The 24,592-nt window shown below is 44.1% G+C and overlaps 1 protein-coding gene across 2 annotated transcripts in view; it reads right to left on the bottom strand.

Annotated features, from left to right (window-relative positions):
* Window positions 1–20,897, bottom strand: part of SP4 (Sp4 transcription factor) — a 105,652-nt gene extending 84,755 nt beyond the window's left edge. Inside the window, exons 1-3 of one of the 2 annotated variants that reach the window (XM_085631594.1) lie at window positions 20,752–20,897; window positions 19,869–19,954; window positions 17,842–19,375 (exon numbers count right to left, since the gene is read on the bottom strand). In XM_085631594.1, the coding sequence (XP_085487720.1) occupies window positions 17,842–19,375; window positions 19,869–19,937 (1,603 nt within the window). In that variant the 5' untranslated portion in view covers window positions 19,938–19,954; window positions 20,752–20,897. Of the gene's footprint in view, window positions 1–17,841; window positions 19,376–19,868; window positions 19,955–20,238; window positions 20,692–20,751 lie in introns of those variants that run through there. The other variant, XM_085631593.1, reaches the window with a different exon arrangement.
* Between the last annotated feature and the right edge of the window lie 3,695 nt (window positions 20,898–24,592).

The following is a 24,592-nucleotide window of genomic DNA, read 5'->3' as shown; positions in this document are numbered from 1 at the left end:
ATAGTGACAATACAAAGCATGTTTACAGGCCTGATCTTGCCTCAGTGTGCAGTTTCAAAACTGAAAATTAAACCTGGCAAAATAAACCCTTTGTTTGGCCTAAACCTTCCTTTTTAGTTCGAGCATTCGAGACCTCCGGTATATACTTTAGTATATACATATTATATACTTATATGTGGGTTCTGGAGATCAGCCCTAGGACTTGTCTGCTTCCACTTAGGGACTTTTTGTCTGTTCAACTGCTTCTATTTGACTGCCTTGATAGAAAACGACCAGCAGAGGTCAGTAAAATACCAGAATCAAGAGGCATTCTCTAGATTCCAGTCCATAGAAATGGTCTTCCACGAGCATTCGTAGACAATAAGATTTTTTACAAATCTTATATTTTCAGTGATATGACCACCGAAGGCCCCGAGTTTATATTACAAACAGAGCTTTGGACTATACCATTTCCTGCTGAAAGGCAATATTTATCTCCATGTGTTCCCATACATGGCGTGTCACGCAGTTTGGTGCTTACTTTCTCTCCATTTTAAAGAACAGTAGATGTTTCAGCACCCAGGCTAATATGCTGCATAGCTAAATAGATTTAAGGTCCCAAAGGCGAGACCGACTGCATTGCAAATGCTTGTTAATACTTACAAGTAATCCCCAAAGGTTAGTCCTAAATTTCCACAGGGTATTTGGTATTTAAAAGGTAGGACGTGTGCTTACGTTTTATATGTCCTGTTGGTGAAAAATCACCAAAGTTGTGTTTCACTCTGGCAAGGCAGACTCTCCCATAGAAAAGCACTGGATTACATTAGAACACTGTATAATGTAACTTCAGTTTAGGAATAGCTAGAACCAGGATTCAAAGACTCAAATTAATAGTGATTTATAATCCAAAGTAATGACCAAGTTGAATTTTAAAATACTATTTTGAAAATGCCATTTTTACGAAGTTGGCATTTTCTTGTCAAAAGCCTCTAGTAGCATTTCCAGAGTTAATCCTAAACTGTCACCTGGCAGCCTTCTGATCCCTGCAATGGGGTGTGAATGGCTCCCTGGAAAAAGAACAAAGGGACTTGAATGGGAGGTGTGACCTCCTCCTGACAGGATGACCTGGGGTGCCCACCAATTGCACAAACTTCAAAAGGGCATCCCCTGTCACAGTCAGATGTAACTCACAACTATGCCTGCCCCTGCAAATATCAAAGTAGCCAGTGTTATCAATCCCAGTGGGGAGAAAACCTGTTTCAGAACTGGTTTGCAGAGGGAGTTTTTTATTTTTCTAGACACACTTCAAGGGTGTGCCCCAAGCTCCGATCAGGAGAAGAAATATTCTGCCATTTTGGATTTTGGCAGACCAGTGCACTGTGGGATTGGTTAGGGCGAAATTCTCGGGATGTGATGACAAAGTGGGTAGGGTAGTCCCTAGGAACTATTTCCCTATTGGTCAGGCACCAGGCATGAATGCGGAACTCATAGATACTTTCTTTAGAACACTTCTGGACCTGTGGAAGAAAGAAGGAGGACTGCACCCGCTGTTAAACCTGTGGCAAGAATCTCCAAGGGCTGGACCAGTTCCCCACTTCTACCCAGGACAAAAAAGTGAACTCCAAAGGCTAGTTTGCTAGCTTCAGAAACACAAAAGCTGCCCGACGTCCAAAACTAAACTGCACCCAGCTAACCAGTTCCAACTGGATTTGCCCGGGTCCCTGCTGGTGACTTCTGAGAGATTGAGTCCTAACCCCCAAGTGGTGCCCAGAAGGTCCTGGACCCTTGGCCAGTGTTAGAGTGTACTCGTTTCCTCTTTCATATTGTAAGACTAGACATTCAGAAATGTTTCTGAACGTTTTGCAAAACGAACCAGAGGTTAACAATAGACAACAACCGCCACCGTCTAACTGCTGATCGGGCTCAACTTGCTGGTTTGCCCGTCTGAAAGGATCCTGATTTCCAGAACATTTCTAAGGGCCTTATTACGAGTCTGGTGGTACATGGACCACTGGAATCGCGGCAGTGCGACTGTCGTATTATAACATTTGGCAGTCGGACCACCATTTGACTACCGCAACGACCAGGGAAGGTGTTGCAGCGGTCAGGGCCTCAGACTATGCTGGCGGTGCTGCTACAGCACCTCCATGCATATTTTGAGTTTCCCGACCACCAGCCTTACATGGCGCCATATAAAAGCAGGCGGTGGGAGACATAGGGGCCCAATGGAGGCAGGGGGGTACATATTATGCACCCTTGTGTGCAAGCACCCCCCCCCCCCCCCAGTTCCAGCCTGGCATGGACTTTACAGTCCGTGCCGTGCTGGAACGTGCTGTAGCTGTCTTAAAGGTTCATTGAGCCTTTTTACTGCACCGCCACACTGCCCGCCTGCCAGACAATTTGTATCGTAATCTGGCGGACAGGCAGCGTTCCAGTTTGGCATTGCAGGAGCGGGGCAGTGGTGAACCACCCCGCTCCTGCACCGCCAAACTCATAATGAGGCCCCTAATCGAATAACAGACCACCTACACCAAGCACCACCCGAATGATGACGACACCTTCATGAGACTGGCGTTCACCCACCCTGTGTTTTCTCGATATTGAGAGCCTCGAACTTCTCGCTCAAGTCAATGTCCCACTAAGGTCTTGCACTTCAACCGGTCACCGTCGATGGACCCTTCTTCCCATCCAGGTGGCACCTGACCCGTGGACAAGGACTTTTAACTAAAAAAACAACAAAGTTAAAAGGTAAACTTTCCACGCGGATGAAGCTGGAGCCTGTATCTGACAGACACTCCAACGTGACTGGCCCCAACGTTTGACTTTGACCGGGTCTGGTGCGAATAGAAAAATAGAGTAAAATGTAATTAACAAACAGCAGAACAGGACCTAGGCACAATTTGATGTTGACCATTATGGAGCGTGGGCCGGATACATTGAACAGGTTTGTTCAAAGATTTTACCTTTTGACTTTAGTTCTTTCCGTCCCAATCCACCACAGGGGTTCACTTCTAAAGCAAGGAAAACCTAATCACTTTGGGCATTTTAAAGATGGCCAAAGTCTTTGGCCACACTAAACTTGGGCTCCGAGGGCTTGGGGTGTGCGTGAATAGTGTACTATGGTGATCCAAGCAGCTTCCCATATCGAACACTAAAATCCACTTTTAGGCAGTCCCCGTGCCCCCAAATTAGGGACAGAAGTCTGGCAGAACAAAGCTGAGTTTTTAGCAACCGGACAGTGATGCACACAAATTATTTTAACATTCTGCTTCCCTCCTTTGAAGTGTGCCCCAAATATTGTGTGAGCCCAGCACAGCTGTCAAACAGGCTTTGGCACTGTAATGTAAAAAATAGGCGGGCTGTATTTGGGGCCTTTACTGGCGGGGGGTGGGGGGCGGACAAAAGAAGGGTCCTGCCCAAGTGTCACCTAACATCTGCCTGTGATAGGGGAAGCCTTGTGGATGTGCACCCCAAATGTCATATGAAATACCCCAGCAGACCTGTCAAGCAGGTCTTGACACTCCAGCAGGATCTGACACTGTGGTAGAGGCCAGTCTGGCTGGAGGTACAAAAGAAGGGTATAAGGCTGGGTGTCAGCTACTTCAGCTTGTGATTGGATAGGCCTCTTTGAAGCCAATCAAGTCCTTTTGGCCAGCCTAACGGCCATCTTGTCAAAGGCACACCCCCCCCCCACCCAAACACCCAATGCTTTTTGTCCCAGTCCTGAGAACAAGTTCACATCTCATTTACGCATACTGAAATGCTAATTATTGGCTGGCAGAAGTGAGAGAACAATATGCAGATTTAGCTTCCAGGTACTCCAAGCAGGGCAAAGATAACCTATAAAAGTAATCTTTCCAAAATATTTCTAACAAATCCAATTTCACCAGTGAACTGGGCTTGTAATAAATATTACAAAAAGTCCAAAATGTAATTTATAGCTGTTTCCTAGGTGTAGATAATATGTATTATGTGTAATACTGTACCCAATGATTTCCTGTGAAACAGCCAACAGTGCTACAGTGAAATTAGCTTTTGGGCTTTTTCACTATAAGGTCTTAATATTAGGCATTTAACTTTTACACATCCTACTTTTAAATACCATGCATCCTGCCTTTTGGAAATTAGGGCCTACTAGAAGTGACTTATTAATATTTAAAAATAAGGTTTAGGCCTGTCAAAAGGAATTATTTTGACAAGTTAAATTTGCAGTTTTACAACTGTACAGTTTGGCTATAATGGTAGGCATGGAGACATACTTTACAGTGCCACTACACTGGATGGCACTGTGAATGCTGCAGTCCACTGGAAGCATTCAATGTTTAGGCCCTGAGAACACTAGATATTTTATGCTAGGGACTTATGAGTAAATTAAATGTACCAATCACGAGTATAACAATTTTTCAGTGTTGAAAGCAGGAGCACTAGCAGCTTACCAGTGGTTAGCACAGAGTTCTATAACCACCAAAAATAGGGTTCAGAAAAAAAGACAACAAAATCTGGAGCAAGCTTTCAGAAACAGTCTGCCATCTCTCAATAAACAATGTCCAACTGCAATATCTCCAGATCTCTCTAACCCGGTCAAGAGCCTTTTCCACCAGTTTGAGCTGAGGCTTGAGTCTTCTACCACAACCTCATCTCCCACTTCTCACCACCTGCATACTCCCACATCACAACAATTCCTTACCACTCAGTGCATGCCCCCACCACTTCCCTGTGCCATCTCCTCAACAAGACGGAACTCACTAATGTTTACACCATGATTTCTGACTCAGAGCTGAAATCTGGGTAGTACAAAACAAACCACTAGTCCGCCACGAAGCCTTCACATCTGGACATGGGGTCCTCACCATAACCCACGCTAGAATAACAGAGGGGGGTTAGCAGTTATTTTTAAGAACATATTACAGGCCTAAAGCTGTCAAGATGCGAGTCACTTCCTATTCTCTGGTCACCTTCACACACATCCTCCTGTTCATTTCTGTGTATTTTGGAGAGCGCTTTAAAACAACAGAGCATTACAAGTTGCATTGCTGCATGGCATATTGGACATCACAGTATGCATTATAGCTGAAATCCGAAGGAACTGAATATCAATATCACTACAGCAACTTGACTAACACCGATCTGTCAAGATAAAACTAGAGTTCATTTAACAAACCCAATTTGTCTCCGGAACAACACATCCAACATGACATATCTATAGTGTAATCTTCGTTCCACCATAAGAGGTACACTAACAGGAAACCTTCCTTAAATCTGAAACAACCGGAACCTCAGCTCCTCTTTGGCTAATCTTCATACCTGATAAAATACTATAGCATGATACCAATACGACTACCTTCATATAGTGGAAAATCTCAGTCTCGGGACACTTGGTACCAGATGTACGACACATTTTACCAGTCGCAAAAACGGCCCGACCTGTAAAATGCATTTTCTATTGTACCAATCCTATTTTGCGAGTCGGTAACCTATTATTCACTCGCAAAATAGGGTTTGCGAATCGCTATTAGGAAGGGGTGTGTAAAAGGCATCCCTGCCTAATAGTGAGTTGTGCTGGTATGTTTGAATTTTATTGCGACCGGGAATGTGGTCGCAAAACATTTGCAGATTACCACCAATTTCAAATTGGTGATAAGTCCTTCCCCTTCCCCTTTGTTAATGGGAGCGCAAACATTTTTTCAGAGCAGGCAGGCCCACTGTAAAAAAAATAAAACTGAAAAGAAAAGAAAACTTTTAATTTTTGAAATACATCCTGATTTCCTTTAAGGAAAACAGGCTGCATTTCAAAAAGAAAAAACCTGCTTTATTTAAAAAGCAGACAAAGACATTATGGTCAGCTGACCCCAGCAGGCCACCATTCCTGTGAGTGCCGGCATTCCAAAATGGGTTGCAAATTGCGACCTGCTTCTTGAATATTAAGGATGCAGGTACCTTGCGACCCATTTGGGAATTGCAAACAATGTCTAAGACATTGCTGACAATCCGGTTTTGTGACTCGCAAATTGCAAGTCGCTAAAAATCGCAATTTGCGAGTCGTAATACCTGCCAGTAGTAGATGTGGCCCTTGGTTCTTATTTTAGTACCATCTCTCCTGCAACTGTAGTTGGAGTGGAATAGCTCTAACAACCGCTGAGGGCTTCAACAGATTAATGCCCTAGAAGATATTCACACGCCCTACACGCAAAAAGAGAACCCCATGTCGCCATGAAAAGATAAAAAGCTGAAGATTGAATAGGATTCTTTACATTGTCAGTGGAAGAAATCAAGTAACCTAAATGACAAAATGCTGTCAACAGCAGAACAGAATCTATACATCCTCCATCAAGAATGCAAAAGATTCCACTACACCCACCAGACCTCCAAAGCCAAATGCCCCTCCCCAAGGAACTACATAGGATTATTTCAGAATTCTTCACTTAAGTGTAGAACTACTAAAATTATAAAGTCGCAAGCCTTATGCTGCACCACTGCAACTATATAATATCTCAAACACAAAGAACCAGTAACAGGACTTAGAAAACAAGAGGCTCAATGGCCAGTGTGCAGCATATGATTAACAAATGAAATGGCAGAGGTAGTAAAGTATCTCTGGTCACCTTTAAACACAGGACTGGCTTAGCAACTGGTTACGGCAAAAGGGCCAGATGGCTTCCTATCAGACTATTACCAGTCACACATTTTTAAGGCCATCCTACTCTCCACGCCTGCCTCCTACACACACTATTTACATTAGCTCACATAATTCATACATCTTCCCCTCCTCACTTAAGACCTGTTAATTCATACCACTCAACAAGAAGGAGAACGTTATCTCAGCTTATCTACTAAGTTACTGACTGATCTTCAAAGGACAATGGTTAGGAAAACTGAGTTGCCTTCACTCAGATCTTCAGCTTCAAAGAAGGAATCATCACCATCATCTTCACTGTAAGCTCGGATAGTAAAATCAAACAAAATACCGCATACAAAATCGATTGACCTGCAAACATAATAAATGAGCAACCAATTGATTAGAACTCCAGAAAGACCTAACAGCTATGTCATAAATTTGAAAAAAAAAATTGAATACAGGGGTGTGGAATTCCTTAAGTCTGCCGCCGAGGACATCTTGTTTGGGGTCAAGAACAAGACGTTTTTGTGTTTATTTTGTCTTTGGGACAAGTAGGCTCGAACCCCTGCAGCACAAACCCTTTGGCTGCCAGTTAACAGTACCTCATTATGCATCAGGGAAGGTACTGTCTGCAGTTAAGGTAACATTTGTGACCGTATGTTAATTCTGTTTGAACTTGTATATATGGTTTAATAATGCAAAGCCTTTATTATTAGGGTGAGCGCTCTAAGGAAATGTAAGCTTGGACTGCAATACGGATACAAATGTGTACACGTTTGCAAATTTATCAATATGAGGGTATGTCTAATGCTCCCAAAATGCTCCATAATTAGATGCAAATATTTGCAGAAGCTTGAAAGTAAGATTGATGGGTCTTTGCTTTCAAAATAAAATGTTCCTAATAAAATATGCACCTACTGTGAAATTTTAGGTACAATTTCTTTGAAGGAAAATTTTCAAAATGTATTTCCAAAAAATATTCATAATAGAAAATAAGTGCAGGCAGTTTCAAGAAGATTATGGAAAACATGAAGATAAACAAGCATTGGCAAAGCCAATAGGTCTTACACTGGTGGTCAGCCTTTTGGTTTTGTCGATGTGTGTCTTATTTTGACATGTTTTTTGTAAAATGTCATTGTTGTGTGAGCTGTTGGGCCCTGATCATTACAACAGACATTAGTATAAACCAAAATTATTTTTGGGTATCAAAAAAAAAATCCACATTGTCACAGTAGTTTCTCGCACTGAATAAAACTACTTTGTTTGCCGATATGCTCCATGTAAAAAAGCAGAATACTGTCACGAACAGTGAAGCCATCCAAAAGATAGAGACAGAATTTTAACAAAAACAAAAGTATTGGTTAACACTCAGTGGCACAATTCTAAAAGAAAGTCACAAAAGTGCACCCTTGCTGTATGTCCTTGCATTAGTGTAGATGTGCGGCTTTCATGAATTCACGAGGAAATCATACTCCTAAAAAATACTCTCCCCCAAGCAAAGTTCACAGCGTCCTACGCAGCTGGAGAGGTAGCCTGCTATATTATCCTGTGTTGGGGAGGGGTCTTCTCCTCCACCCCCTCCTCACTGGTTCCAAGGGCGCAGGTGCACTGTCGTGGGTTTTGTCCCCTACAGGCAGAGTTCACGGCATCCTGCGCAACAGCAAAGGTGGCACGTTCTATTGCACTGTGCTAGGGAGGGGCTCTTCTCTGCCTCCTCCTCGCAGGGTCCTAGATGCCAGGTGTAATAAATAGAGTTCACGGTGCTCAATTATCCTGCCAAGTCACATCTTTGGCAGTAGGATCCCACCACAGCCCAAATTCACATGCCAGAGGTCAGGCACGAGCAGACCCAACCCTCCCCACTGGGGCAAGAGGAAACATCAGCCCTCCTGGAACAAGAACAGAGTCCCTCTGTGGTCTAAGGGAAGGCCAGTTTGCTATGTTAAAGGGTGGGAGCTGGGGTCTTTAGTCCATTTCCCAAGTATGTCAATAGGGCCCACTCGATCCCGTCCTTCACACCAGTCGTGGAAGACCACCGTATCTGGATGGGGGAGGCAGTTACCTCAAAGGCACTGCTCCTGGTGTGTAGAGTAGGTGGGTCAGGAGCACCCAGAGGTGAGCAAGGGGATCAGCCGACCGATCATGCAGCCTAGCAGATGTGCCACAGAGATCCTCTTGTCCACCGCAATCAGGGCTTGGACTTCAAGAGCACCATCCAATGTGCAGCAGAATCCCCAGAGCAGAGCGTGACAGTAGACAGGTGAGTTCAGGGGCTCCCGTACAGTTCTTTCCAAGCCTGCCTTCCCTCCAGGCTGCCCAGTCGGCTACAATGGCTACACCAGGAAGGAATCTACTCTGATCAACCAATCGGGTTTGGTGAGGCAGAGAAACTGAATCAGGCTTGCAATTCACATAGGATGATGTGAAAAAGACCGGACAAAAAAGGAGTGACTGCTCTACTATTAAAGGACCTGTCCGCTGCATATCAAAAATTCAAATCAGATTGGCTGAAAAACATCTTTCTCCCATAGCCATGTTTTAATTTTACAAACTGGCTGTGGCCACGGACCATGTAGAAAATAAGCTTTCAAACGTTTGCTCAGTTTTTGTAGGGAGACAAAAAAAATCAGTTCTTAGCTCATCAACCTGGCTCAGGAACTGGGGAGTAATTTAAGCCTGGAGCACACTAACCCACACCCCACCCTCTTACCAGCTACCGTGCCTATCCCACGGGCTTGCAGGCCATGTGTAGGTGCACCATTTCTACAGTTCTTCATAACAGTTCACCATCCAGGTAATTAAGATAGGTGTTGATCTGCTACAGCTTCCTAGATTATGGGTGTCAACATAAAATAGTCTACTTACATTGTTCAATGATGATAGTTGAAATGTGTAGTAGGGTGAATGTCCTGATGTGAATCAGTTGGTGTCCGCAGGCTGAGCAGCTAGGAGGCTGCTCCTGGTGGGGCGTACATACAGGCCTACTTACCATCTTGGCTATACTTCTATCTTCTGTAACCTGTACCTGAATAAAGGTACTTCCTGGAACCACAACCTGGCCTCCTGTGAATATTCATACTACAACAAAATGCAGCCTTCATTAAATATATATATCTCCATTGGAGGGCGATCTAGAAGCTGATTAATAGCTAATATTTATTGACAGTGACTGGAAAAGCGAAAAATGTATATCTAAATACGAATATATATGCCTCTATCATGAGTAAGCACATATTATAGACACATCATAGCCTTAGGTCAAAATGTTCCATCGCTATTTTTGTGCTGACAAATTTGCAAGAACTTTTCCAGCAGGTCACGTTTTTACAAATCCATCTAGGGAGGGAGGCCAAAAATGAGTGTTTTCCATGTAGGAAACTATACTCTCCATTACTGCAGACATTGCCCGTGTTTGTCTTACATAATTTGCAGATCTAAGTTTGAGCTCATTGATCTGCAAATTCGTGGGATATAATTTGTGTGCAAATCCTGAAGAATCAGTGCAGGAACAAATATGAATGGAAATGACCATGTACACTAAACACCGAGGACCCTGGGATGGTTTAGACCCTGGCAATAGGCAGGGTTGGCTATCGACAGAGGATTGGGTGCTGGGCCTGGACAAAGGCTAGGCTCTGCAGTAAACCCCCACAGCACTCCAAATGCTGCACACAATGGGGGTTTTATAGGGGGGTGCTTTTTCAGAAAAAGGCTGTATATCAGTGGTCCGCAACATGTGGCTTATGAGCAACATGTTCACAGCACCCTAAAATGTTGCTCAACCACAGTGATGTTTTTCTTACATGCTACACTGTGTATGCATCTATTTTCTTTTGAAGGGAAAGATTAGGAAGCTTTCCTGGATGTTTTTTCCTGCCTGGCTGCTTCCCTGAGGTCTTTTCTCCAGGGCATTGCCTGGCAGAATCATATTTTCCAGAATCTGAGGCATGGGGGTTGCATCCTTTAATTGCGGGCCAGCATCTCTTTAAGGGTGCTGCAAGCTTTATTCTAAAGTCCTCACAAGAGTGAAGAGCAGGAGGCATAGTGTGTCTGCAGGGTTCATAAACTGACTGTAAAGCATCTGGGAACAGGTTGAAACTGAAAAAGATAAAAGAAAGAATATCCCTTCTTTTCAAACATGTTCCTCTTGTATCTGCAACAGAGCAATTTCTCTGCCCGTACTAATACGTTCTCTTTTCAAGACAGACGGACAGTGGAATGCAGTTTGTATAACAATTAATGAACACCACTGGCAGTCTGCCACAAGTAAAGTCACTGTATGCAGTGCAGAATGGACAAATAATGTGCACTGTTAGCACCATGGGAGCTTGCAAAGTGAACTAACAGGAGAATTACGGGAAAAAGCAAGGTGATGTCTAGGGCATTTTGGAAAATCGCAAAATGTGCTGGCAGGACTTTACAGAAAGCTGCAAAATGTGCTAGATGTAGAATCATGGAAACTTACAAACGTTATTTGTTAGAATTTGGGTTAGTTATGGACTTGTGGAGCTGGATATCTAGCTCCAACGCTAAAAGTAAATGCCAGGCAGTGAAGAAAAATCCAATGAATCGGAACAGGTGTGATCAAGGATCCAGGCCTCCTAAGGATACATATACATCAATTCTTAAATCTGAGAAATACTGGAGTCTGCCAGTGGCCTTCCCAAAAAGACCATTGTGGTATTTGCAAAAACAGTACAGCAGTGGCACTGTAGAAGGCATCAAAACAGAGTATGCTAAATGATGCTTTATTAAACTTGCATGGTCTGATACCAGTGGAATTACAGAAAATTGCTACGTTTTACTCATGTAACGTACTCTTGCATTCTGCCAAGATCAACAGTATTAATGGCCTATTTTCCTATTAAATCCAACATTTCTCACCAAACCTCCTACAACGTATTTGAATAAAACTCTGACATCCCTTCAAAATGGCTTTTAGCCATCCCCAATCCTCTATGTAGATTTGCATTTCAATCCAAACAAGTTGGTTCCAATGTTATCATCCACATTTTCTTCAAACTGGAATATTTGACAACATATTTTCCAAACATGCATGGGGAGGGCTTGCAGCGCACTGGTAAATAACTCTATCATTATAACCAATTTTGAGCAGATTTTGTGACCAAATGTGTTTTAAGATTCACTATTGAACATGATTTTAAAAAAGAATTTGAGAGCAACCCATGCTTTCTGTAAAATGGTCTTGAACGTAAGCCCCTTTTCCACTGTCTTGGTTAAGACTGGCTGAAAGGTACACTCTCCGCCCTTGGTAGAGCACAGACTGTCCATTGATCTTGCCTTGGGCAGGGCAGGATGGAAGTGTGATGGGGGACAACACTTACTGCACTGTGGCATGGGGACTGTTTGTGTTCACCCCACACTAATTTACATTTACAGAGTTTTCCACTTGGTGACTATGGGATTCATTATGATTTCCTAAAATTAAGAAATCTACTCCAAAACTAAGAATAACTATAAGGGAGTATATCTGATGCTTAATCGACTGGTAATGTGAAACAGGCCTAGCCAGTCTTTATAGAAAAAGGAGGAAATCATTTATGATAAAGACCAAAAGCTTGAAATAACAGGAAGTCTCACTGTAAACTGAAATGTGAAGACCTGCATAAATATTCCTTCAGGAAGAAAATTAATTCATTTGTAAACATAAAGGAACTAATTGGTTTACTAACTAAAGCCAATGGGTAATCTCGTGTCTTCCAAGGGATGACCACTGTTTTTTCCTTGGGTTGGGAGAGACCGTTTGGGTTGATACCTTGATCACTCCTCTTGAAAAGGCTGTCATCCAGAAACAACCCTTACTTGTTGCAACACATCTGTTCCCGTGCCTGCTCATGCACCACTAAGTGGTGTCCACTGCCTAATTACAGACAGAAAAGTGTCACTTTGAGGTACTTTAACTTGAGTGGTGGCCCTGCTGTCTGAACCTGAAGCACATAAGATCTGTGTACCAGAGGGATTGCTCAACATTCAGAGGGCATGCATTTTAAAACTGTGAAGCAGAAAGGATTGCTCCATTTATCTGCAGACTGGGCCTATGATACCAGAGTAACATGAAGTATTGCAATGCATTCTAATCCTGTGGTCGGTACAGTAAGGCCTGAGAAAACTGAACCATTGCTCAGAGGAAACAGATCATTTGCTTGGCTACAAGATACAAGAACTCTGCTGCATGCGACTGTATGATGTAGCTGTCCTGAGGGATTGACCTCTGTCTGATGCCTTGGCCACTGAGATCTATGTATCCCGAGGAACAGCTCATAACTTGAAGGTGAGCACAGTATGTTTGTTGATGACATTAATTGAATTAAACAGTGTTGTCTCAGGATACTATAAATGGACAGTGTTCGGAACTCATTATTGACAAGACCGTGTCCAACCACAAAAATGTAGCAGCCAAACTAGCAACTCAAGTGAAAAATCATTTTACTAGTCAATGCCACACCTGTATAACCTGACCTTTGTTCTGTACTCCACCATGGGAACCCAGATGTGGATCAGGGGTAAGGTCTATATGTTAGACCTGTTGCATGGTGATATTGTGTTACACACAACATGCTACAACAATCTTGCATAAAACTTCTTGGGAGTACACTCGCATCCCCCCATACAGTCAAGACATGTGAATCGCAACTTAAGAATACCAAAAGTGCGTTCAGTGTTGGCTGTTAGACCTGTTGCATGGTGATATTGTGTTACACACAACATGCTACAACAATCTTGCATAAAACTTCTTGGGAGTACACTCGCATCCCCCCATACAGTCAAGACATGTGAATCGCAACTTAAGAATACCAAAAGTGCGTTCAGTGTTGGCTGTTAGACCTGTTGCATGGTGATATTGTGTTACACACAACATGCTACAACAATCTTGCATAAAACTTATTGGGAGTACACCAGCATCCCCCGCCATACAGTCAAGACATGTGATTCGCAACTTAAGAATACCAAAAGTGCGTTCAGAGTTGGCTTTTGTACAATTGTTTTCCCTTTATATGTCTGTTGAGGTAGTGTGGTTGGACATCAGTATGGTGAGAGGAGATAGGGAGAAAGTGCATACCAGGCAACACCTGCAACAAAGGTATGTGATTTTTGTAAAACAAAATGTAATGCATACTATTACATATAGGTAGCAGCAGACTAAGTCACATGCATATAATGTGTTTGTAATGAGTAAGTATGTTTAAGATGCCAAGCCGAAGAGCGTAATGCAGACGCAGTGTGAAATGTTCTTACTTACCAATGAGCCACATGTCATCGAACTCTCCAGCAACAAACATACGTGTAAAGGGTGACTGACAGAAAACTGAGCTGCTGTGTGTGCTTCCAAGAAAGGCTACACACACATCAGTGAAGCAGTCCCTTGCATCATAGACAGCCTGCAAATTGACTGAGTGCCAGCAATGTGGGTTGCGGAACAGATGTGCTGTATGGAGAAAAGAGACTGCAATGCAACATGGGTGAAAATCAAATCCACCACACAAGGGAAGTGGGTAAAAGCATAATGTTCCCTTCACACCATTTGCCTTTCCACCAGTGTTTGTAGCTTGGCAGTACACTGCTACACACTTCTGTATTTCAGTACTCGATGCAAGCATCTAGACTTGTTTGTATGTGAGATGCCAATATTGTCAGAGGTGAACCTCCCTCAACCCTTCTACTTCTTTTTACATTTGGTGAAACCCCTCCCCCCACCACATCCCATCGTCCTGCCACCATTAGGAACGGCATACCCTTGTTCTTGCCTTTCGGAATGCCCTGGGGTCATGAAATGGAGTGCAACTATAACTTTGACATAGGCACAGCCATCCAGAGAACAAGTGATGGGTGAATCAAGGTACTCCCTCAGTCTGCAACCTTGTCAAGGATCCCAACAGGTGAGAAGCAGTATCTCACAATGGCTACTTTACTGGACATGCCAAAGGATCACTTGTCTGTAAACTCCCTCTCCTCCTCCTAAAACAATTGTTTCTCAAAATGGGGGAAATTCACTAACAGAGTGAAGTCAGAAATGGTTGGAGTACCTTTCTTAATTGGTCAGCCTGCATGTGATTGGTTGGTGTTGTACTGTGTTTCACCTGTAGTTGGTTGGTGGAGTCCAGAGCTTCACATCTTGCATTACCAGGTGTGTTGCAAGTGTTGTAATCCCTGGATAAAAACTATTAAAATAAATAGTCAATTATAAATCTAACATTAAATAAAAATTTAAAAAATCCCAGTCATTTCTCATTTTGCCCTACTGTTATTTGTGTTACCCATTATTTTCAATTAGACCGTTTTGCAGTATCAGTGGATAACCATGTAACTTCTGGACTGACTCCATGGCTGAGCTGGAGTACACTTACTGCAGCTTTGGGGCCTTTTTGACTGTAGTAGTTTTTAAAGAACAGTTTAGGAATAGCAATGGACTTACTCTTTTTTGAAGGGTTGATTTTTTCCTCCCTAAACCCCGACCACTTAGGAGCAATTATTCCGCGACTTCCAGCCCCTTCCCATGTTATTCCGCGACTTCCAGCCCCTTCCCATGGTTCCTCCCAAATTTACTACTAAAACATTTGCATACATGTGAGGACATCTCCGCACACATGCCAGAGACTTTTGCACACAAAAGATAGGAGCGCAGAGGGGGAGACCTCCGCACAGAAAAGATAGGAGCGTAGAGAACTTTGCACAGAAAAGATAGGAGCGCAGAGGCAGAGACCTTCGCACAGAAAAGATAGGAGCGCAGAGACCCTCGAACAAAGGTATCTTGTAGTACGCGAGTAGCACTACTGTAGCACTACTAAACGTACTACAAAGTGCAGTCTGTGAATAGGCCCCATAAATTCCTTTGGCTCACTTGCTTCCTTTGGAGAAGAGGGTTTTGGCGAAGGCTCCACATTCTTCGTGATAGCATTCTGTCTGGTGATATACTAGATCCTGTAACAATATCTAAACTGAGGGATAACAACACTTAATCGTGGAATCGCAGTCAGAGGGATTATGCTGCAAGGCAAAACTAAATTATGTGCAAGTGTTGACTAAACGATGCGACATAGGAAAGGCAAGTAGGCAAATTATGTAGCAAGGAAAGTTAAATGATATAATAAATGGTTCCATTAAAGGCAAATTATGCACTGCATTCTGTGACTTTATTATATCCTCTTCAAAAAGGTTATGCACGAATAATAATGATTTGGTCTCGAACAAAAGTACATGAAAACTATTTTATCAATACTGCCCATAATACATCTCAAAATTCAAGTCTATGAAAACATATACTATATTTAACTCAGGCGAATTAAAACCTACAAGTACACATTTTCCATAATAAAATGTGCACCTCTTTAACTTGGTGCATCCAAGTTAGGTTTTAAAACACGTCATCTCTTTTGGGTTTAGAGAACGTTCAAGATACAGTGCCTTTAAAAGCACATCTTTCGACTATGAACAGCACTGCAGATCAAACTGTACTTTCAATATTTATGAGGTATTTGCAAGTACTTCAACATTCAATATGATAGACCTTTAAAAAAGGTACTACTCTAAGTAGCTACAGCTTTGAGAACGGTGTCTGAAAAGTAATGGCTGCTTATACCAAAGCATCTTTGTAGTAAGCCTAAATAAGTTCTATAAAACAGTGGCAAAAACCAATACGATGGCAAAATGTGAAACATTAGTTTCAGCATCCTCGCAATACATTTAAGCATGCAAGTTATACCTTACACATACAAGATAAAGGCCAAAAGGTCAGCCCGTTAACTGGGGACTTTAAGACCACAAAACGGTCACCTCTTTATTGTTTATTGCTCCAATACAGCAATCAACAGCTGGAAGATGACAGGATCGCTTTTCTAAAATGACTAGCACATTATTCCAACCAGAATGCAGCTTTGGAATAACTTTTGATCAGACTTGAGTTAGAGACACGTTTGCTAAACAAACCAAAAAATCCATATTGTGTAGCAGATGGCTATATAAGTGGCAAGGGGGTAGAAAACAATATGGCTAAGAAATCACGGTTATCTAATGGTCCTGTCCATAATATCTGTGCAAACAGGAAGCTGTTTTTGGTGCATGATCCCTTGAGTAACGAAGAGGGAGGCCCTTGTCTTTGAGACTTTTATCTGTAAAGTCTAAACAAACCAGGCGATAGCTCTTCTGTCTCGTATGAGCTGTTTAACCTACTGGAAAGACCTTTTGCCGAAAAACTGTGCCTGTAAAGACCGGAAAATGTGAGGCATTTTTACTTGATATTATTTGTAGCCGGGACCTAGTATTAAAGGTAAGTGGAACACTACATATTTCAGGTAATTAAGAGATGCTGAGACATGCAGTTGCAGTTACATTTACAAGGAAGAACAGTACTGCTCTACTATTTGGGGTATTGGTCTATGTTTCAATAAACTAAGAATTAGCTCTTCTGGTTATGGCTCGGTAGACACTAAGATGTGTGCTCAATGAGGGGTGGCTACTTAGGCTGTCAGGGTCTTGAATATGTAGCGTTTGATAACCTATGGGATAGATATCTGGTAAGATGCTTAAGTCAGCAAGTATGGTATACCCTGCAAAACTGTAGATGGTGTGGGTACCTGAAACCAGTGGAAGTGGATATTTTGAAATAATGTTGTGGTGGCAGTAGTGCCATGAAGCCAGGAAATAGAAACGTTTGTGTGCAGAGTGTCTAGGTGTACAAATTGAAAATCTCGGGCTACGCCCTTGGTCCTGAAATAATGTAATTTTGATAGGGGTGGTCTGGAAATGGAAGGTCAACCTCTACATAATCCTTAAAAGAAATTTGGAAAAAAAAGGATGCTAACGAAAGTGGGTATGAGCTCTCAGAATACTATTTAGTTTTCATGGTGTAACATTCCTATACTGCTTTTTGCATCTTCATGCACGTTTATAACCAGCTTGTAAATCAGTTTACCTTTAATAGTCAACACTCTATTTTAATGAGTTTGCAAACATGAACCTGTATTTTAAAAACATTGTTTCCTATAAACATATTAGGCAGACGGTAGAAACATTTTCACACACAAATACAGGAGTATCGTTATATGTAATAACTAATTGTTACTAGAATGTGGACTACTCAAGTAATATCCCAAAGTCAAATTGCAGACATCTATTGTGGCAATTACTTTCATGTGCACAGCACAACAGTTAAAACGCATGCATATTAAGAAGCTGTACATCAACTATGCTCTCTACAGAAAGAAGCACTAATGGCATAACTAGCTTACCTCCAACACTGGTGATGGTAAGTGGGAGGCCTTGTACTTGAACACCTGCTGCACCCAGGCTGGCAACACTCACTGTCTGGATGTTAGGCACTGAAGAGAACTGAGCAGTGTTGAGAGTGATGGGTGTACCAGTAACAGTCACAGGTGCAATCTGGGCAAGAGATGTGCTGCCACTTGAAGACACTGGGGCCAGGGTCAGTTGCTGGGGCAACCCAGAGTTCTGAACTTGCAAATTTGAAAGGCTCTGTAGATTTTGAAGCTGCACAGTTTGCCAGCTGATCTGCCCTGACGGTGTCAATGTTGGAGCCCTAATGAGAACCTGAGTTGGGCTTAATGCTTGAAACTGAACATTATGCAGAGGCTGTTGTTGAAGAGCCTGCAGAGTCTGTCCTGTGTGTAATTGGAAAGTCTGTTGTGGAATACCCTGGATTATCTGCTGCTGAGGCTGCTGGATCTGTATTTGTTGCAAAACCGGCTGGCCTAAAATTTGTACCTGTTGAAGTGAACTTGATTGATCTTGAGAATTCTGTAACCCGTTTGCCTGTAGCTGACTAGTACTCTGAACTTCTGAATCTGCAATTGCTGTCTGTGATTCTTCTGTAGCATGTTCTGTGCTGGTAGGTGTGCTTGCATACTGGCTTGTTTCCACAGAACTCGATAAAGTCTCACTACTCGTTAGAGATGTGGAAACCGTGGTTGTACAGGCAGAAGAGGAGGGAGATTCAGGCATGGTACTGACAGAAGTGGTGGTGATGGGTGTTGACATCAGTTGATTACCATTGGAAAGCCCTCCATCAGTGGCCTGGACAATTTGCCCGCCCGCGCCCACATTGTTTATGACAGGCAGTGCAAGTGTCACTCCCCCAATGTTTATAGGTAAGGTTGTTACTACTTGAGTCTGAGCGCCGGAGATAGTTTGCAGCTGCAGTGGTATAGACATACCTGGCCTAATTTGGACAGGTAAGGTCTGATTACCAAGGTTTTGACCAAGGATATTGCCAGAAGCTGTCCTGTTTGCGGTTGTAATAATAGCTTGGTTATTCCCGGCAGGTATTAATTGTATTTGTCCCTGTAAATCTTGAAGCGACGTAGCATTTGCGGAAGCAAACTGAATCTGTTGTCCTTCCATCGACTGGATTTGTGGTATCACTTGGTACTGTACACTCCCATTCGGATTTTGCACCTGGATAACTTGAAACTGCCCTGGGGCAGACACAGAACTGCTCAGTTTAGTTTTGGTGGGCGAGGAGTTCCCATTATTGCTGCTCGTGGAGCCTGTTGTGCTTGTAGCAATAGCCATGGCTTGGGCTATGTTGTTTTCCTTAGAATTAGGAGCAGCAGCCACAATCTGCCAAGTATTTCCACCAAGTTGAGTAGTGACTAATTCTAACTGCTGTGGCTGATTTTGAAGCTGTACCAGAGCTTGGCTTGGGTCTATGATAATTTGTTGAGGTCCAGCTGCTTGATTTTCGCCTGTTGTCCCTATTTTGCTGCATGTGGCTGCGAGCAAGGCCAGTGGAGACGGCTGGGAGTCCTACTCAGAGAGAGAAGGGGGAAAATGGGCGGGTTTAGACGGAGCCAGTAGATGTGACCAAATTTTCTGACAGCTCAATTTAGGAAGTGAAGTCAAACAAAACATTAACCTCCTCACATACTCATTAACTTGCCAAGCATAACTAAGTACATTAGTCTGGAGAAACGTTTAGTTGTAATGTTTATCGTAGGTCTCCAGATGCACCAATCTTTACATAAATGAAATCAGGTTTGACAACCACACAGCATCGATGACGTTTCCATACAGAAGCTACATTCGTTCAGAATACAGTTCTGGAGGAACGATCTGTAACCACTCCTCCAAGTACAGTTACAAAATTACATAACGCTTCTGGCAATGACCCTATGTGTAAAAAGCAGCGAAGAGAGAAAATGGGCCTATCTACAGTAACGCTCAAATTAAAAGTGCAGTGAGTGAATGAAGTTGTGTGTTTTCTGAAGGGGGCGTGGGGAAAGGAGTCGTGGGGCGTTACCTGCGAGCCTGATGTTTTGGGTTTTTTATTACATTCTGCATCGGTTGACTTCCCTCCTTCTGTGGCCATAGTTTCTTTCTTTATATCTGAAAAACAAGGTATCTCGTAAATATTTCACAATGTGTTTAGGCCAAATGGCGTGTGCTCTCGCTGCTATAGTTCTGTGCCACTGTTTATTTTTTTTAAATATCTGAACCGTAAAAAAAAAATGCCAAAGTGCATGCGAGGGAGCCACCATCTGAAGCCCGCCCCAGTGTTTAGTAACAGCCTGGAGGTGGTGCCCACAACCTGAGACAGCAACAATATCACATGAAATGAACATTGCTTGAGAATGGAGGTGTTATGTATGAGGGGCAGGTACAGTACATACCGCTCATCCTGCAGCATTAATACTAGGCGGTGTTTCATGGCACTTCGGAGATGACAGATGGAGTTAGCAGAACCTGGGAGGAGGGTGCAATGGGAAGAAGGCCGGGCGCTGTGTCTCGGAGGCTGGGAGAGTAGAGGGAGGGAGGGGCGGCCTCCTCCGCCTCCTCTCGTCCTTTCCCTGGAATGGCGGCCGCTGGGGCTCTGCCCCCTCCCTCGAGCCCCTCTGCCTCTCCCCCTCCTGGGCGGCGGGTACGGCTCGTCCTCCTCCCCTGGTAAAGACAGGACGGCCTGTCCGATGAGGGCGGAAGTAGGGCGGCGACAGGGCGTCGCCAGCGGACACAATGTCTCTCCCTCTTCACCCACCACCACCACCCACCGAGAGCCGGGGATCGCCCCCTTTTCCCTGTCAGCTGCCGCCTCCTCCTCGGGCAGCGGCCGCACCCCGCTCCTCCTTCCTGCCTTCCCCCTGCTGCCCAGGACCCACCTCCCAAGGAGCGGCCCCGCCATTGCTTACCCGGGCGGCGGTGGGTGGACCGATGGCAGAAGTGCGGGACCAGGCGTTGCCAAGGAACCCCGTGCCCCCGCTACCCTTCCTCTCGTTTCCTCTTCGCTCTCCGTATTTTATTTTTCTATCAAAAATGTATTTCATTTCCTGCCTGCAGCCCCCGCCCCTCCTTTCGGCACCCAGAACTAGGCGGACGAGGCGGTGACGCAGTTACAACACTCCGCCCCCCGCACCCACTCCCGGGTCGCTCATTGCTAGACAGGAGGTGCAGGTGCTGCCGTACCGCCCAAATCTAGTACAGAATGTGCTGCTGAATGCCCTAGCGGTTGTTGTCCCCGGCAGGAAGTGTTAAAAGTACAAGAGAATAACCGATAAAAACGATTCTTTATTATACACTTTAATTCGGGGAGTCTGCATTCTTGTTGGCTTTCGCCTCCTCTATCTCCTTATTGGCTAGTTGCGCTGACAGCCCCCAGTGCATGTCGGAGAACGTAGTTCTGATACTATCGCGACTGGGCAGCTGTGGCCAGCAGGCAGGCCAGAGGGAGTGGCAACGGGAGCTCTAGAGACATGAGGGCAGGGCCGTAGGAGTTTTCTTGATGCTCGCTGCACCTATTCGTAGAATATCCGTCCTGCTAATTTGCCTACCTCTTTTTGTAAGCTGATTCGGTGTTACAGGTATCAAATAGTGTTATCTTTAGTGCTCCAAAGGAAGCAGAGGAGACGAAATGACAGACCGAAATTCCAATTAGATGCAAGATAATTATAATCTTAGACTCCCAGTGGCTCGTTGTCCTTGCATTTTAAGCTATTTAATCTCCTCCTTTCATGCCTGTCAACCTTTTCCCAAAAATAAAATGCAGGCGGAATTAAGCATTTAAGAGGATGATCACACTAAGGCGAATAGAAAAGTCGCACTTTTTCAGAGACTGATGTAGGTTTGAAAAGTGGGTGCCTCCATTGAACTTTGCAACCCCATTGGAAATCGCAAATAGTGTCTCAGTTTCAAATTGTCATGGTCGCACATCTGGCCCTTTATTTTTTGCAATTTTACATAGTGTTAACAAAAAACTGATTTTAGAAAAACTCTGTTTTTGTTTGCACTAAGTTATTAAACTGCCAAAAATGAAATGCTGATTGTCTGTCACCATACATACCAATATTCAAGCAGATTAACTCTGCTTCATTAGAAGCCAGTGGGGAAAATACGATCGATCTCCCAACTATTTGTTTTCAAATATCTCACTTGCCGTCTTTAAAATGTTGGCATGTATGACAATGGCCCACTCGACAAACTGCTCTCCAAAAGAAGAACCAACCTCAACAACCTAGTAATAATTAGCTGCTCACACGAAAATCCACCTAATCTAGCACACACCCTCTGTATTTCAGGCACATTACTCAGCTTAAGATTTGCAAATGCTCACCAGCCACAAATTGCTGACCCGATGGAACAAACACAGCTTTGCTGCATGACAGAAACATGGCTGAATTAATCCTTCCAAAACATCATGGACTCCCTGCTCCTAGCAGCATACTCGATTTAAGTCAAAATTGACGGGGAGAGGCAATAAACTTCAGAAAATCTACTGCCAAAAATTAGGTACTGCCTCCAACCCATCATTCAATTGCGTGAAAATGGCAATGGATGCAAATTCTTCCTTAATTGTCTACCTTCATATAATCTATAGACCGCCAAAACCCTCCAATAACTTTGTGGAACACTTCTTAGAATATGTCAACCTTAACCAGATGCTATCCCTAAATAACATCTAAATGGGAGACCTGAATCATACCTCCACTGAGAACGGCATATTATGAGTCTGCACAACCTCATTCAAAGATGCACAATACTGTCTTGTTACTTTACCGGTAATCTTCATTACCCCGATTAGGGTCCTCTTTGTCCCAGTCCTTACAAAGTGAGGCAATCCTGCCTCCAGCCAGCCAATCAAAACTCTAAAAAAAACAAAAGTCAAAGGTCATATAAACCCCTCCCACCCACCGCCATGCCTGTTATCAACAAGTCCCAGACACAAACACAGCGGGAGGGAGGGAGGGAAGAGGACTGGGACGAGGAGGACCCTAATCGTGGTAATGAAGATTACCGGTAAGTAACAAGACATTACCCCCTCATGGGTCCTCCCCATCCCTGTCCTTACAAAGTGAGGAACTCACAAGCAGAGAACTAAGAACAAAAAACGCAGGACACCAGGGATCCATGCAAAAGTACAAAAAGTAATCAAACAAATGATTAATGAACAGCAGCGTTCAAAACGCCAACAGCAAAACTGCCAACAGGCATGTAACACATCAATGGGAAAATGCCGAACAAACGTGTGATGGAACTGCCAAGCGGGTGCCTCACAAATCTCCTGGATAGGGAACCCAGCCGCCTCAGTCCAGGAAGTGGACACAGAACGTGTCGATAGACCCTGCACCTGAGACGAAGTAGGCAGACACACAAGATAGGCAGACCTCCAAACGCACATAGCGAGAGTAGGGGACAGAGAAACCAACCAACCCCGATCCACACTCCCACAGGAGACAAACAGGGCAGGAGAAAGACGTAACCTCAAGGCACGGAAGAAGAAAAAAATGAAGGGTGCGAACATCCAAGAATGAAGGAACAAAGGAATCCCCAACCCCAGGAAAAATAGAAAGGAATCACTTCCAGATGCAAATGGAACATGGAGGAAACCTATGGAGAAAAACCGGGCCCAGCCGCAAAACAACCCCACCCAGCAGAAATTCAAATAAGGGAAGGATAGAAGCAAAGCAGCCAACTCACCCAACCAAAGCGCGGAGGCTACGGTCAACAAAAAAGCCACTGTTGTGGACAACCACAACAAACTACCTCTAACAAAGGCACAAAAGGGGGCAACAGCAGACCCCACAAAACAGTAGGCAAACCCAAGAAGGCACAAGCACAGGAGAGATCAGATGTGGAAGCCGAAAACAACACAGCATCCGACTCACCCAAGGAGCAACAACCTTCAAAGAAGCCCGAGACCCCGACAAGCCTGAACCACAGCCCAATGAGCAGACAAGGCGGATGGGGAAAGGTCCAACAAAAACCCATCTCAGAGAAAGACAAGAATAGAAGCAGGACCACCAACCATGGAACCAGGCAAAGAGAAGAGCACCAAGAGACAAAAGAGCCTCAACGCGCACCACAGTTCTTAAGTGTGGAAGGCCGACACGACAATGGAATGCCACAGGCCACTACAGAAGAACAGCCCAAAGACGCCAACGACAGCTGCTCAAGAGCTAGGCTGACAGATACAGGCGACAAAGAAATGGAAAAGACAGGTGCGGACACAAAAGCGGAGCTGGAGTCAAGAGAAGCCGGACAAACCCCCCTCCCTACACCAGCAGGAGCGGAAACCAAAGGCAGCGAGGACAAAAAGGAGCAACCAACAGCACAGACACCTCCATCCTCCCGAATCCTCTGGAGCACCCCCAGGAGGAGGGAAATAGGAGGGAAGGCATACAGACAGCCCTAAGGACAAGGAAACGAGAGAGCAACCCCCAAGCCTGAGGACAGACCACTTCGGAACAAAACTGGTGGAGAAGAGCGTCGTCAGGGGAAGCAAAAAGACCGACCCAGAGAGTCCAGATCTGAAGACAAAGGTCCTGGAACAGACAGACGGCACAAAACAGAGGACGGGAGGAAGTGGCCCAAGCCGTCCTTACGAAATTCAGATGCCTCTGACCATAAACAGCCCTCAATTCCAACAGATGAGATGTCACCAAGACACAAATCACCGAAGGCAGCAGATACAGAGACGCACACCTGGACCCCCCAAAAAGGCGCAAGTAATAACAAGCCACCTGATTGTCGGGATGA

The sequence above is a fragment of the Triturus cristatus genome, chromosome 10, assembly GCF_964204655.1.
Source record: "Triturus cristatus chromosome 10, aTriCri1.1, whole genome shotgun sequence".
NCBI classification, from domain to species: domain Eukaryota; kingdom Metazoa; phylum Chordata; class Amphibia; order Caudata; family Salamandridae; genus Triturus; species Triturus cristatus.
The sequence above is the reverse complement of the archived record's forward strand: the minus strand, read 5'-3'. Positions and strand labels throughout refer to the sequence as shown.